Source organism: Gossypium arboreum, chromosome 9 (genome assembly GCF_025698485.1).
Source record: "Gossypium arboreum isolate Shixiya-1 chromosome 9, ASM2569848v2, whole genome shotgun sequence".
NCBI classification, from domain to species: Eukaryota; Viridiplantae; Streptophyta; class Magnoliopsida; order Malvales; family Malvaceae; genus Gossypium; species Gossypium arboreum.
In genome coordinates this window covers 86,621,089-86,637,100 of record NC_069078.1, presented here as the reverse complement: position 1 = coordinate 86,637,100, position 16,012 = coordinate 86,621,089, and the positions used below count along the sequence as shown (strand labels likewise).

Genomic DNA, 16,012 nt, shown 5'->3' with positions numbered 1-16,012 from the left:
GCCGCTGCACCAAAAGCAAAGTATGGGTGTTTTGTATCCATTGAGCAAAGACGGGTTGTAATTGTATAGCGGTATCTCGAAAACATATCTTGTGGACGCCTAAAGCGCTCATGGTATCATTATGAATATACAAACCAAAAGCGTGAAAGCCTAGAAATATACATACCCAGTTGAGATGTGATATGATTGCATCACGATGCTAAGGACACGATCTAATAGATCGTTGTATCGAGTAGTTGGATCATAGTCTCTTACCATAAAAATGGTCTGCATGCGCAGTGCACCCACTATCGAATCCACCAATCCACATGTGATGTGTGAACAATGACAGTTGTGTACCATAGTCAGAGCTAGATATGGATAAGGGGCATGGAATACATATGGTGAGCTACAACAATGGTTAAAGAGCCTAACATAGCTAAGTTAAGAGATAATTGAGCATGCCATGATGTTGTTAGGATTTCATATAGTCCTTTATGCCCTTGGCCTGTAAATGGACCTTTATGAGCCTCTAAAATATCTTTTAGGCTATGCCCAATGCCCCAGCTTGGTCTTATACATGTGACCCGCTATTAGGAAAAGAATTGCAATAGCTAAATGATGGTGTGCAATATCAGTCAACCATAGACCCCAACATCGGATCTAATCCTCCGAAAAGTAAGAAATTCGCATATTTTGACCAATTCAAGGTAAAAATGGGGTTGCTCCTCGGCAAAACGGGATAAAGTTGAGCCAAAAGATCACGATTCAAGATAAATTCATGGGAAGTGGGATCTCTTTAGGGTCTACTCCAGCATTTAGAAATTGGTTTATCGGTAAAGATACATGTACTTGATGCCCGCCCAAGAAAGGGACCCAAGTCCCAGAGCTCTGCTAAATGGTGATTCAACATAGATTCTACATCTTGGAACCAAGCCAATTTTGGGGCGCTTTGTGATAATGGAACCAACCGCAAAAGCATTAAGGTCAAGAAAGACCAATGCACCGATTGCGGTACAATAGAGTTGTAATTCACTAGTTATTCCAGATGCTCGCCAAATCTGAAAAAACCAGAGGTTATTTGTATTCCTCGAAACCCCACCCACATCGCCATTCAAGATTTCTTGGCCCACTATTGGCCAAACCACCGGGCGCTAGGTCCAATGTGAGTAGGATCATTGAGCCATGCTTCATAATTGGAAAAACGAGCACCGTGGAAATACATGCCGCCACCAAAGAAAGATGATGGAGAGTTGGCGAAATGGGCACTAAATATTTTGAGAGATCTCCTCCAAATCACCGGTATGGCTATCGAAATCGTGAGCATCGGCATGTAGGTTCCAGATCCAAGTGGTAGTATCGGGTCCCTTAGCTATTGTTCTTGAGAAATGGCCCGGCCTAGCCCATTCCTCGAAAGAAGTTTTTACGGATCCCTATCTACCAAAATTTTTACTTCGTTCCGTGAACGAATAATCATTGAGTCCTCCTCTTCCCGGACAACACATACAAAGAGACCCGCCAACAACAAGAATTAGTGAACCTATGAGAGACGCTTATAATTAGTTTCTTTCTTCTATCTCTCATCTATCTATCTATTTTTATCTATCTATTTTTTCTTTAGTTATTCACTAGAGCAATTATGATCTGGAAGTCGATCCGGCAAGTGTTCGGATCTATTATGACATATCCATGAGGCGCTCAACGGACCTTTTAATCTTATAAAACCTTTTTGGACTTTACTTACATTGGTGCAAAACCCATTTTTTGTCCAACCGTGTAGTGTATTCATATCTCAATTAGAAGTTCCGAGGTGGAGTTTTTTTGTCTTACATAGATAGAACAAACAATATTACTCTATCCCAAATCACGTGCACATTCATTACTACGGATACTCAAAGATCGATAGTTAGTCATTTGAGGGTTTTTATTAGTTTTAGTTTTAATAGAAATAGAAGCGAAATTATATATATATATTATATATATATTTTATTTTGCTATATCCGTATTACTTATCCTTACGAAATATCAAACGAAATAGAACGATTTGAGAAAGGATATAATGAAATTCTTTGATTGGTTTTTCCCAAAGAGAGAAATGCTCCGTTTTATTTGACCCATGGGTCCAACAAAACCAAACCATTACACAATTAACAATTCCAATTAATTAATATTTATTTAATATTTAATTAAATTAAATATTAAATAAATGGATTTAATAGAAATTAAATAGAAATAGAATTAAATAGAATTCTCTAATTTCTAATTCAATTTGAATCCTAAAACTAAAATAATAATAAATAAAGCAGAGCTCTTGTTCTTATTCAAACGCGCGTGATCTTTAACCAATTTTGCGCTTCAATATAATTACTGTGAGTAAGCGCTTATAGCTTTGTTTCAATACTCAATGGCTTGATCGAACCAAGCCTCCGCTATTTCGAATCCCCGTCGAATGGCCTGTTCTCCCGTCGAAATAGGCGGTTCAATTCCTTCCTTAGAACCAGACTTGAGAGTTTCCTACCTCATACGGCTCGTGATCAATTCTTTTGGTATCCCATTTGATTTTTGATTGTGTTTGTTCTCTTAGTCAGATCTTTTATTTTTTTTGGTTAATGAATAATTTGTCCACGCCATAGATTGAATTTGAAGGGATGATTTGTGAATCATCTTATTACCGATTATCGAATCCTTTTAGTTTCGCCTAATTCATATGGTTCTCTCAACCCAAAAATGGAATTGGATTTATTTTTGAAAGTTCTTTTATTATTCCTTTTAGAAATAGAATGCTTTGAGTGATCCATTTTTTTGTTTCTTTTGAAGCTTTTCGAAACAATTTAGTTTTTTCTTTTAAAATTGTTAAAGCTATAAAACATTTCGTTTTCCATTTTTTTATTTTTTTTTTTAGTTCTTTAAAAATAGGCTCAAAAAACGAACGCCGTTTTCGAGGAGAGCCGAAAGGTAGTTCAGTTTCCATTCGACTGTTTCCTTATGTCAGCTTGGTTGCTTTAATGGAGAGTAGCTCTAATATATTATTTTTATATAGAAACCTGATGTTAAGACTTCAACCATTTTTAAAGGATCAAATAATTGAAATTACAGGCCCCACCTCACCACCCCACTTTCAGGTGGGTTAATCCAAGGGGTAACAAGATTGCCGATATGATTTTTAACATCTTTTAACATTATTTTAAAGTTGCTAGATGAAACTTTTTTATCAGATGATGAAAGAATTTTCTACTCGTGTTAGTAGTGGTACGAAATAATGTATAGGGTGTGAGTAATATAGTAATGTCCTTTTTTCTTTAAGCTTTATCTTTGTAAAAAAAGTATTAGGTTTAATGGTTGGTGCATTATCTGAAAATCTGTACACAAATTAATACGATCTTAAGCGCTCTAATCTTTTATGTACACAAATCTCTTTGAACTTGTTTCACTGGGGCATGATATGATTTATGATTTTGTAATAAGCATGCAAAAAATGGAAAAAGGGAAAGTCCGTCAGACAACTGCGTAACCCATCCCAGCAAGACAAGGCAAGCTGGGAACGATCATCTACGATGCAGGTGAGCCAACAAGGCATCACTAGACCAACAGTCACGCTCTGATCACACAGTCTCACTTCATCAACCAGACTAGAAATCCTGTCTCCTTTGAACTAAAGGATGCAGAGGTACGAGCCTATAGAACAGATCCTGTTCAAGTAAGGTCGTGCCCCGTAAGGGCCTAGTTCTGGTTTAAATACCACTAGGCTTTGATATTTCCTTTTCAGTGTGGGATATTGTTGAGCTCCTGACAAAGACAATCTCAGTGTTTTGTCCCACACGGGCCTTCCATAATCTCAGGCCGCCATCCATTCAACACAGTCAAACATAACTATTCAGCCTGTTTATTTTATTTTATTTTATATATTATCCCAGCTATTAAAATAAATTGATTAGTGGAGTATATTCATGGCTCATTAGCCTGTTTCATGCTTTCTTCATAGTTTTCACCCTTACCTCTGAATATGTTTTCTTCACAGTTTTCATAGTATTTCGACAATTTACTTGGACCAAAAACAAATTAACTCAATAGATCTCAAATCATAGGGATTAATTTATTTATTTTTAAGTAAAATAAATAAAACACAATCTAATTTTTAATATAAACACCTCCAAAATACTTAAAAGAATTTAATTTTTTTATTTTTTAGATTTAATTGTTAATAATATTAATTTTTATTAATTCTATTAATGTAATATTTTAAAATAAAATATGACAACATTATTCAACATGACTTTAATAAAAGAAATTTAAAATTATTAATATTTAAAAGTATATTTTTAAATCTGAAAAATAGCTTAGGAGGAGTAAATCCCATTTTTAGAGGAAATGTGAAGTTGAAATCCATTCTAAGGACACTTTTGTAACTTTAGACACGACAATTCCACTAAACGTTCATGCTTAAATTAAAAAAGTTTAGCGAACTCCAATCTAATGGCTCAGCATTCTCTCTCCTCAATCTCAATATTGCCGTCGCAAAACCCCATTTTGCCCTCTCTCTTTTTATCCTCCTCTCTATCACCGCCATCAAATCCGCCACCGTAAACCGATTGCTCTCGTTGCCGTCTTTCACCGCCTCTTAAACCGTCGTAAATCCGGAAAAGAAACAATATGTCCGGCGTCCTCCCGCTTTCCTCCAGAGAAGACGAGCCATTTATAGGTGCTAGAAATAGTAAGTTCTTTTCATTTCTTAAAAAAAAGGAACAAAAATTGAAGAATTTGAATTTAATTTACGTTTTCTTTGAAGGTGCTGGAAATGGAGACTCGTTAGCAATCGAGATGGAGCAAGAGACGAGTACTTCGACGAGTTCTGGCGGGAGTTCGAGGAAAAAGAACAGCAGATTGAAATGTTTCGGCGTCGATCTGTCGCCAGATAATGTGGCAGTTGCTATGGTGTACTTCGTTCAAGGCGTTTTAGGCCTTGCAAGGCTTGCTGTTAGCTTTTACTTGAAAGATGATTTGCATCTTGATCCTGCTGAAGTATGTTTCCTATTTTTCCCCCTTAACATTCAAGCTATTTTTATTGATAATTTGATAATTCAGCATTTATTTTAAGTTAGGCTTTATTTCGCGTACTTGGATGATAAAATTCGCCATTTTCTTATTTATGTGACATAGTTGTGGTTGAATCAGTATTACATTTTAGGTCAGTTGTTTACTCTAATCAATTATAGCAATTGATCTCTTCATTTTAATCAAGTATAATTTTTTTTTCGTTCTCTTTACTTTTGCTTTATATAGAACTTATAGATGTTAGCTTTATAGCTGCTTTTCAAGATGTATGTTGTTTTGGTTGTTCTTTTTTTTGGCTACTTGCAGTTTGTATATCGCATTTTTCTTGCTAAAAATTGTTAAAAGTAAACCCAAATGATAGATGTAAAATCAGAATAATTAAAAATGAAAAATGGCTTAAAATTCAACACTGATTCTAATGCGATTGTTTTATCAAGTAAGTTCATACCTTTTTCCCCAAGGGAGTCACATATCTAAAAGCGGCTTAAGACAAGCATTTTAATGAGGTTGCATTGTATTTTATTGCACTTGTATATAATGATCTTCTAAAAGGACTGACAGGATTTATGTGGTTGACTAGACAGCTGTGGTAACCGGTTTTTCTGCACTACCATGGCTTGTTAAGCCACTTTATGGTTTTATTAGGTGGGACTCTGTTGATTACCTATTTCTATTTCTAATCATCTCTGCGAATTTTGCAGTAGTTATTGTGTCTAGATTTGCTTTGAGCAATACTTTGTTTTTACAGTGATTCAATCCCACTGTTTGGTTATCGGAGAAGGTCATACTTGGTTCTATCAGGACTTCTTGGTGCTCTTTCATGGAGTTTGATGGCCACCTTTGTTGACAGCAAGTATGGTGCTGCATGCTGCATACTTCTTGGATCTTTTTCTGTTGCCTTCTCGGATGTTGTAAGTTTCTTCTGTCTTGAAGAATTTTCAAGTTGTTCACTTAAAGTTAACTATTTCTATCGAGAGTGGTTTAGGGTTCTATGATTTCTTATAGGTACACTTTTCGGGTGATGCTTGTTTTTTCCAATGATAATGTCTAATATGTAATCTAACATGGCTACATTTCTAATTCAAACTGTCTATACACCCAATCTTTTTAAGAGAATGTTGCATGGGCGACTGCCTATATTTGTTAATTTAATCATGAATTGATGTCAAGCAAAGGTTGTTTTGGAGAATAAAATAGTAAGTTAATCCATTTACAAGTTGTAAAGGAACTGAGAGCCTGAGACTTTGTGCATGCTTGGGCTCAAGTGTAAAGCATAAAAATTCTTCAAAGTCTTGTTCTAACACATTCATTAAACCAAAAAGAAGAAACTTCAGTAGATTTTGAATTTGTTGTGACTGATTGTTAGGGTGAGCCTTATTTTCTATTGGCAACTCGCACATGACTCCATGAGCGTGTTCATGCCTATACTACAACCAGAAGCATTTTAAATGTTTGTCTGAAAAGGCAATTTATGCTATTCATATTCTAGTAATGTTTCTGAATTTATGCTAGAATTAATACACGGTGTAGGTTGTAGATTCCATGGTTGTGGAGAGGGCTCGTGGGGAGTCACAAAGCGTGTCGGGTTCTCTTCAGTCTCTATGCTGGGGATCTTCAGCTTTTGGTGGAATTGTGAGTTCCTATTTTAGTGGCTCTCTGGTGGATGCTTATGGTGTAAGGTAGTTAGGGTGATTTATGGATGACTGTATGATATATTTACAACGATAATAGAATTTTGGCTAATCATTCTATTACCAATTTAATGTCTCAGGTTTGTTTTTGGTGTCACTGCATTGTTACCACTGATAACATCTGCTGTTGCTGTTCTTGTAAAAGAACAGCGTGTGATTGGCCAAGCAAGGGGGCCAAATGTTCCTTTGGGAAATTCTAGCTTTCTTAAAAGCTCAAAAGAAAACATTATTCAGTTGTGGACTGCTGTCAGACAGCCCAACGTATTTCTTCCCACAGTTTTTATTTTCTTGTGGCAGGCAACACCACAATCGGACTCTGCCATGTTTTTCTTTACGTATGTTATGTTACTTTGTTTGAATATTTTTGTCATCGCTTCATTTTTATGTCATTTTTGTGTCCCCAACAAAAAATTCTTTTGATTTCAGCACAAATAAACTTGGTTTCACCCCAGAATTTCTAGGACGTGTCAAACTTGTTACTTCAGTTGCATCGCTGGCTGGAGTTGGACTGTATAATGGTTTTTTAAAAAATGTTCCTTTGCGGAAGATTTTTCTTGCCACAACAGTTACTGGTACAGTTCTTGGAATGACTCAGGTTTGTGTTTTGATTTACTTTTGCTTAAAGTTATTAGTCAAATTATATAGAAGGTCTTGTACTATATGTTTTTGGCAGACTTAGCCCCTCTATCATAATTTGATAATTTCTAGGCTTCTACTTTTCGAAATGTGTATTTTCAGTCCTAGGGTCAACTTTTTTTTCCATTAATTCCGTCAAGTGGCTTATTTTTTTTAAGCATGTGGTGATGTGGCATAGACCTTTTTCTACCTTTTTGTCCATTTTAAATGTGCAAAAAAATTATAATGCTAAGGTGTATAACAGTACAAGTCACGCTATCACATGTTCAAAAAAAAGTTATGTCAAACAATTTGACGAATTAACAAAAAAAGTTAGCTTGGACTGAAAATTTACACTACAAGAAGTAGATAGATTAGAAGTTATCAAATTATAGTAGAGGGACCAAATATGCCAAAAACATATAATAAAGGAACTTTGTATAGAATTTGACCAAAGTTATTTAAGATCATTTGCATTGTGCTTATGGCATTATATATGCATATTTAATTTTGCGATTTCTTAGGTCTTTCTTGTCACGGGATTGAACCGACAGTTTGGAATAAGTGATGAGTGGTTTGCAATTGGGGATTCCTTGATTCTAACAGTCCTTAGTCAGGTTAGTGATGCTCTTTCTTCTTAAGCATTTACTTTAATTTGTAATTAGAGTTTGGAACGATATCTACATATGGCAGCCTTTGTCTCCATATTCGAGAATTCTAGGCAGCCTTTTAAAATTTCCCATTTTACATAAAACCTACAATACAACATAGAAGGAACTTCAAATGTGTCAACAATTATTTGAAGACTTTAATGAACTACAAAATTTAAGAGTTTCTTTTATATTTCTTTGGAGGTCCTTCTCATCATTCTATTTTAGGCTTAGAATGTCTGTTATCTATTTTACATGCACCCGGGTTTGAGTGTTAGATATGGGTATGTCTTGACACAGGTATGATCAGATTCTTTCAAGTTTTTCTGTGTTGGAAGATCTTAGAAGGTCATTTTCTCATACACATATGTTGACACTGAGTACTTAAAGAAAAATGAAGAGTCGGATTAACATAGTCTATCATAGTTAGATAATTATGATGTCATGGCATTTCCCACTGCTTAATTAGCTTGGGGATTCGGAAAGGTTGTAGATGTTAAAATTTAAATACAAACATATTGGATTCCGCTTTGGATTAACTATATTCATTTAAATTCGGTCGCTGATTTTGTCTGCACCAATATTCACAGGCTTCTTTCATGCCTGTTCTCGTACTTGCTGCAAAACTATGTCCAGAAGGAATGGAAGCAACACTTTTTGCAACCCTGATGTCCATATCAAACGGAGGCAATGTCCTTGGTGGTCTGATAGGCGCTGCCTTGACTCAAATATTCGGTGTAACAAAGGATAAATTCGATAACCTAGCCGCCTTGATAATCCTCTGTAACCTCTCGTCACTGTTGCCTTTGCCACTACTTCACCTCCTTCCTCGAGATGATTCCGACACTGCTTCTAAGGTAAAAATGTAGATACTGAGATGAAATGCTAATTGAAAATTTAGCTGTTTCTATCCTTTTCCACGATGTTGAAGCCGTTCTTTTCATTAACTAGAGATCACACTGTAAAAACACATCAGTCATGGATCCGAACAATCCATGTATACATATTGTATTTTCGGTTATTATAATTTTTACGGATACAATCGTATATGCATGTTGTGTTGGTGATTTTATTGTGTTTTAATTTTGCTTTTTATCTGTTATCCAAAATTATCAGGTTTACACAGAATTAGAAGAAAGTGGGGAAGAGAACTGTAAATATCATGGAACGGTTACTACTACGAGTCCCAAACTTTCCTCGATTGAAATGACTTAACGACTTATGAAAGTTTGGTTTGCCTAAGTTCTCACTTTTTAACACTCTAATTTCTTATCTAATTTATTCAAGGAAGATATTATGTGTCAATTCGAGAAAAAAAATTGATAATAATAAATAAATATAAAAATAATAAAGTTATTAACAAATGATTAATTCACGGGAGTTGTCTAACTCTATCTTGGAATTTAATTTGTTTTACATAATGTAAACATAAAAATAATATAATATAAATATTCATGTTTTGATATTCTTTGGCTGCATTAAAAGTTTACATGAATACGACCTCCAATTTAAATGTCATCTCATTTCTCATCAATTTAACCCTTTAGATCTGTATTTGTTTATGTACTCCTGCTTCAAGGCATTATAGATTCTTGAAAAAGCACACTGACTGGTTTGCTTCTGACTTACTTTTTCTTTTTTGTTTTTAGAAGTGGCAACAATTGTTTCGATTGAATTTGTGTTATAAAGTAGAACAGAAAAGCAATAAAGCAACAAAGCAATAAAAGATCCAATCTTACCTCTATGAAGCTTTAAAGAATTAAATCACCAAACATTTTCTTAATACAATCAATAATTAAAGTCCCCTCCCCTTAAATATACTCACGTACACCCAACATACTGTGTGTCGGTAGCCTTTTATAGGCAGTATAAATGAACACTTCAACCGAAAACATAATCATATTATCAACTTGTATTTTAAGTTTAAACAGTCCTTCGAATAAGTAGCTAATAAGCCACGTTTAATATCCTTTTCTTAGCTGATTAGGTAGCCTGTTATTTTAAGCCGAAAAATCCTTTCAATGTTGTTAAATCGAAAATTATTTTATAGACTATTCCATCACATTATTTATGATTTGTTTCCAATTATTTAATAACATTTTAGAAAAAAAATTTTATGTCATTGACATATAATTTTTATCTCGAACCCTGAACTCAAGGTTTAGGATTCAAGGTTTGGGTTCAAGTTTAAGGTTTGAGTTTGGGGTTTTTAAAATTTAGAGTTCGAGTTTAATGTTCATGATTTGAAGTTTAGAGTTTGGATTCGGAGGGTCAAGGTTTAGGTCTCAAGATCCAAAAAAAATTATTAAAATTATGTGTCAATTACATGAAAAAATTACTAAAATATTATTAAATAAATGAAAAGAGATCATAATTAATATAGTATGAATAATCCATAAAATAATTTCTCCTCTAAAATAGCCTTCTTGAACTTTATACAAGTTTATCTACTTCCCCTTTTACAATAAAATCACAAAACTACTTAAAACATGAATACAAGTCCAAATCATCAACTTATAAAAACGTTACATTGATTGAAACTCATATTATAACACTGAATTTGACGGAAACTATGTTTGACGCTATTTCTGTCACAACTCGTATTGCAATGCTGAGTTAGGCAGTCTATATTCCAACATTTTCTATTAGAAATTTTATGGTATTGTTGGATGCTTCTGGTGGGGTCACGACCTTGATGATCGAAACTACACCTCAAAAACTACTAGTATCTATGTTCATCCGGGAAGTCTTAGCATTAAACAAACTCTATTCGGGAAACAAGCTTCAACACTATTGAAATGACGTCTTTTTTTTTTTTTAAAGTTTGAACGTATTTGGAAGGTCCCTCTCTTAAGGGGTTTGGTCAAATTGGTCCTCCTATTATTAAATGGATTAGTTTAGTCTTTCTGTTATTAAAAATGATCTAATAAAGTTAAATTGAAATAGAGTTAGCATTTCTTGTTTAATAGAGTTAATGTTTTTAAAGTTTTTATAATTCCGTAAATAAAATATTTTATTTGAAATTGAAAAAATAATTTTCAAGACATTTTTATGTAATAAATGTTAAATTAGTTACAAGTTGAATTTATTTTATTTTTTAATAATATAAAGATTAAATTGATCTATTTAAAATAAAAGGACTAATTTAATTCAATCCCTATAATATAGGGACCTCCCAAATACTTTAACCCATTAAAATTCTTTGTTTTAACAACCCTTTAAAAATCTTAAATAACTACCCACTTCCAAAAAGAAAATCACTTGTAATTTTGGTCACACGTGTATAAAGCGTAAAATAATTATTTTTCATTTCGACAACCTGCTTTTTTATTTTTAAGATTTTATTTTTCAAAATATTATTATTTTCAACAATAATTATTATTTAAAATTTTGAACCGATCATTATCGGGTCAGTTCATTCGGTTCAGAAAAACGGTTTAATCATTTTAATTTTGAAAAACTAAAATCGAATTAACGAATTAATCTATTTTAAAATATCTATTATTTTAATATTTAAAACATTTAAATTCAACCAATATTCAAATATATTACTCAAGCTCAAACTTTAAATAAACTCAATACGCTCAAATATATTATTTTAAACCCAAACCTAACTAAAAATTAAACTCAATACCGAAAAAACATGGTAATGTCGGTTAAATCAATTTACATACTGGACCAATTGATAAAAGTCAGTTTGATTTATTCGATTTTATTCATAAAGCCAATCGATGTCAATTTAAAAAAATAAAATCGATTAAGTCAATTTTTAAAATTTTTTTAAATCGAACCAATAAATTGCCTATCTTTATAATAGTAAAAATGGTATAAAAAATAACTTAAAAGTGGTAGGTATTATGAATGTTGAAATTATGATTATTAACAATTATGATAACAATGATAATGAAGCATGGGAGAGTCAAAATGATGATTAATAATTTTAAGTCATGATCAAGCAATAAGCACATCAACTTATTTGTTGAAAGATTTTGATTAATCAGGCAGCAAAATATTGGTTAAAGAAATCCAAGGGTAACAACTACATGTTAATTAGCTGGCCAATTAGAGCTAATATAAATAATTAGTAGAAGTTGGAGATAAAACAAAACCTTGAAATCAACTGCAAGAGAAAATGCATGTGATGTCCATGTGATGAGCATTTATTTTTTTATTTTTTTTATAAATAATTATTCAATTGTTTTTAAATAAATTCCAACCTCATCCACTAAATGCATGGACCTTCTAATATCAAATTTGAGAGTTTCGCTTTTTATACATCACTAATACAGTGGATCATTTGAGGCTCTTAGTAATAGTTTCTCGGTTGACAAGTGTTCATCATCAGATTGGATTGATGATGGCAAGGTTAGGATGCAATATTTTACGGTTTAATCAATGTAATACATCTTTAGTTTGTTTCTGACATCTTTCGATGTTGCAGATACTATCAGTTTACCTTTTCTCTCTATTGCGAAACAATAGCATTTGTGTATCGATTTGTAGTGCCTTATTTACCGTTTGTAGTTTGTAGTTTATACTATGTATTATGTCTTTAGATTCTTATTATTCATAGTTCCATATTTCTATTTAAGACAACATATCTTTTAAAAAAAGCTGTCTTTAATTAAAACATATAAAAAGAATTTATATAATGACGTAACATTTTGAAAAAAGAAAAGAAGATAAATCTCAAAATATAAATAACTTTAATTTGGTGTAATTATATAAGTGAAACTTTAATTGTGGTTCAAATGTATACTTAAAATTTTAATTTTGATTTAATCATATAAATTTAAATAAATAAATACATCAATTTATTTTTATATTAGATAAATATAATTATTTGCCTATACAATATATAATGCTATATTAATAATTATGTTAATAATTTATAAAAATTAAATTAAATTAAATTCCATCAAAATTTATATATACAGATACACATTAAACCATAATTAATAACATCATAAAACGAATTATTTTTCACAAACACAAAGCAAATACATGGTGATAAAGTCTAACACGATTAATAAAAGAAGATACAATTTCTTGGTTCATGATATTTCATTATCGTTCCTCATTTAATTATACAATATTTGAGAACTTGAAATGTAATAAGCTTTCAATTAGAACACGAAATTGTATGTGTTCCTCAAATTATAAATGCCATGCCAACTTTATTAATATATAGTTGGGTTATGCCTAAAAAAGGCAAAAAAAATTAAAGCTTCATAACATTTGTTTGGATATATATATATATATATATATATATAGTTAATAGGTCTAGTAATTTCTATATGTACATTTTGTTATATTTTAATTGTGTTTAAATTATTTTATATTTATATAATTTTAAATAAGTATCATGATTTTTAGTTTTTAATTTTATAAAAAATTTATTTTAATCTTTTATTTAATTTTTCATTTTCTAATCATTTCATTATAAATTCTGGTCATATTTATTCTTTCATTTAATAGAAAAATAATACATTTCAATATACTGAAATCTATATTTTCTTAGGTTGATAATAATATTCATATCCAACTATTTTAATCTATACAAAAATACTGATTTTTTCTCGATTTTTTTTCGTCCTATTAGTAATGGTCCCACGGTTCATTTATTGGGAATAGCATGGTGGCCATTGGAATTTGCTGGACATGTTAGGGCAGCTATATAGTTTACACTGCCTTAGCAACTCCACGTGCTTGGCCATGTCTTGTCCGGAGACTAATAAATAATATAGACCCGAATTTAAATTGTAGTTATATATATATTTATGATGTTTTTGAAATTAGATTAGTGGTTGATTTCGTTATTTATTTTTTATTTAAATCAAATAACTTATTTTAAGATTTATAAAAATTAAAAATTATAATATTTGATTTAATTGATTTATATCGATTTATAAATTAATTGATTTTTACTTTATTTTAAACTAATATATTTATCAATTCTTAATCTAACTAATCTAGTTCTGAAAATATTGCATAATTGCATACACAATGGATAATATTAAATGTAAAGAAAACACATATTGATAAAAAAAAATTATATAGAAATAATAATAAGTGTAGCACCATGTTATGATATCTATAGAGCTAGATTCCTGGCTTAAAAGCATACTGTGGTTTTCATTTCTACATTGATGACAATATTTGACCGGTGTTTGGGAGTTCACATGGGGTCAGCTGGACAATGTGTTGTTAACAAAATGGGGTCTCATTGCATCACCATTCTTAAGAAAACTGGTCCATGGTTGGATACCCTATTTGTCTAATCATATATCTATACATATAACTTCAAGCATCGCACAAAGAAGTCAAACAAGAGTTTATATTTAATATGGGTTAAAATATGTTGTAATTTGGTCATAGTTTAGTTAATTTTGAGGTTTAATATAATAGGGTAAAAATTAAATATGATGGGCCTAATATTAAAGAAGTTCTAAAATTAATAAAACTTAATTTAAGAGATCATTAAAGTCTCGCTTAAAGAGATCGTTCAAAATATGATGGGATCGTCAAAGCTTTCATCAGGAATTATTTCTTCGCGATCGGGCCATTTGCCTCAAATCATAGGACCTGCAACAAGATCCTACATGCATAGCATGTGTGTCATTATCAATTGCAATATGATCTATGTAAGAACCTTTTAGCACGATAATGTATCCTTCAATCATTTTCAAATGCACGTATTAAGGGCCTTCGATGACTTGATTAATAACTTCTCGTTAGCTTAACACTTATACTATAAGGGAGACTCACCAAGAATGAAAAAGACAAAACGATTCGATCATTTACAGCAAGACACCTCCCATGTTAAAACTTCATCAAAATATATACAAAAGCCCTAAATATCACCATTGTGAACTTCCTTTCTCTTCCATAATTCAAACATATATTTCCTTAACAATCATATATACATTATATATAAAATTTTGATTGAGTTGGTATCACGAGTTAATTAAACACAAATTCAGTTAAAATGACTAAAAGTCTATTATTTTTACAAAATAAAAATATTAGTATGAGAATATTTTTATTTTATATTTTTATAAAAAATATTACAATAAAATAACTTAAGAGATATGATTTTTAAAATTTTAACTTAACTATTTCAATCAAAACTTCATATAATTTTAAAATAATATTTTTATAAATGTACTTTTTTACATAATTTTTTCACACATACTAAATATATTATAATTTAATAATATATATATAAATTTATATCAGAAAAATCCACCACATAAGGCCAAACAAAATGGATGATTGTAACCACCACATGTGTATAGAGGAATCTTGAGCTGAATTCCAAATCCTGTAATTGCTTAAAAACTGGCTAAACAAAACCATCATTTCGAATTGGAATTAAGGATAAACTTTTTTTTTTTCCAAAACACGTGAATCCCCTTGGCCTTCACCAAAAAGTGCTTAACCTTTTACAATTTCGCCCCTTTTAAAAATTATCCAAAACAAAAACTATAATATTATATTAAGTGGAAAGTTATTTTTATCCATGTGTACGTACAAATTAGACCATGTTTTTATGCGCATATTATGAAAATTTCACGCCATTCGAGGAGCATTTTGAAGATTTGACTAAGATTAGGTAAAACGAAAAAAAGTATAGGGACTATATGTAGAATTTGACCATGAATGGTTTGTGATGGATGAAAATCAAGAAATGATGATCAATTGAATAGCATTTTATAGTGGATGTGAATTGAAATCAAGCTTTCAATATGCATGGGCCATTTTCTTTAGTGGAAATCATCAAACAAGATCTTAAAAATCCAACCAAGTGGTGGGTAATCAAGGATTAATCATTTTCACAGTATTTAAAAGTGTAATTATCATCTAATCCTTTATTTATTTTCAAATTATAGTAGTAGGAAAAAATTTAAGGATGAAAACTGAATTATAAATTTTATGGTAAAAGGTTTTACTAACAAATTATTTTATAATTTTATAATTTTCAAAGGATTTTAAAAGAATTTTAATGTTCTATAGGAGCTAAGA

The 16,012-nt window shown here is 31.3% G+C and overlaps 1 protein-coding gene and 1 non-coding gene across 3 annotated transcripts; one reads left to right on the top strand and one right to left on the bottom strand.

Moving 5' to 3' along the window:
* Window positions 1-3,468: 3,468 nt before the first annotated feature.
* LOC128281339 (small nucleolar RNA U3) lies at window positions 3,469-3,686 on the bottom strand. Its single transcript, XR_008271551.1, has one exon. It is a non-coding gene; the product is annotated as a small nucleolar RNA U3 (small nucleolar RNA).
* A 730-nt stretch (window positions 3,687-4,416) lies between these two features.
* Window positions 4,417-9,277, top strand: LOC108454228 (folate-biopterin transporter 1, chloroplastic-like). Of its 2 annotated transcripts, none has more exons than XM_017752616.2 (10): window positions 4,417-4,678; window positions 4,766-4,998; window positions 5,612-5,676; window positions 5,780-5,942; window positions 6,562-6,710; window positions 6,803-7,057; window positions 7,149-7,317; window positions 7,862-7,954; window positions 8,578-8,844; window positions 9,104-9,277. In XM_017752616.2, the coding sequence occupies exons 1-10, from the start codon at window positions 4,630-4,632 to the stop codon at window positions 9,200-9,202; spliced, it is 1,542 nt and encodes a 513-aa protein (XP_017608105.1). In that variant the 5' UTR covers window positions 4,417-4,629; the 3' UTR covers window positions 9,203-9,277. The 2 variants fall into 2 exon arrangements, with proteins under 2 accessions (XP_017608105.1, XP_017608104.1); XM_017752615.2 differs by having other exon boundaries at window positions 4,417-4,690.
* Window positions 9,278-16,012: the final 6,735 nt, after the last annotated feature.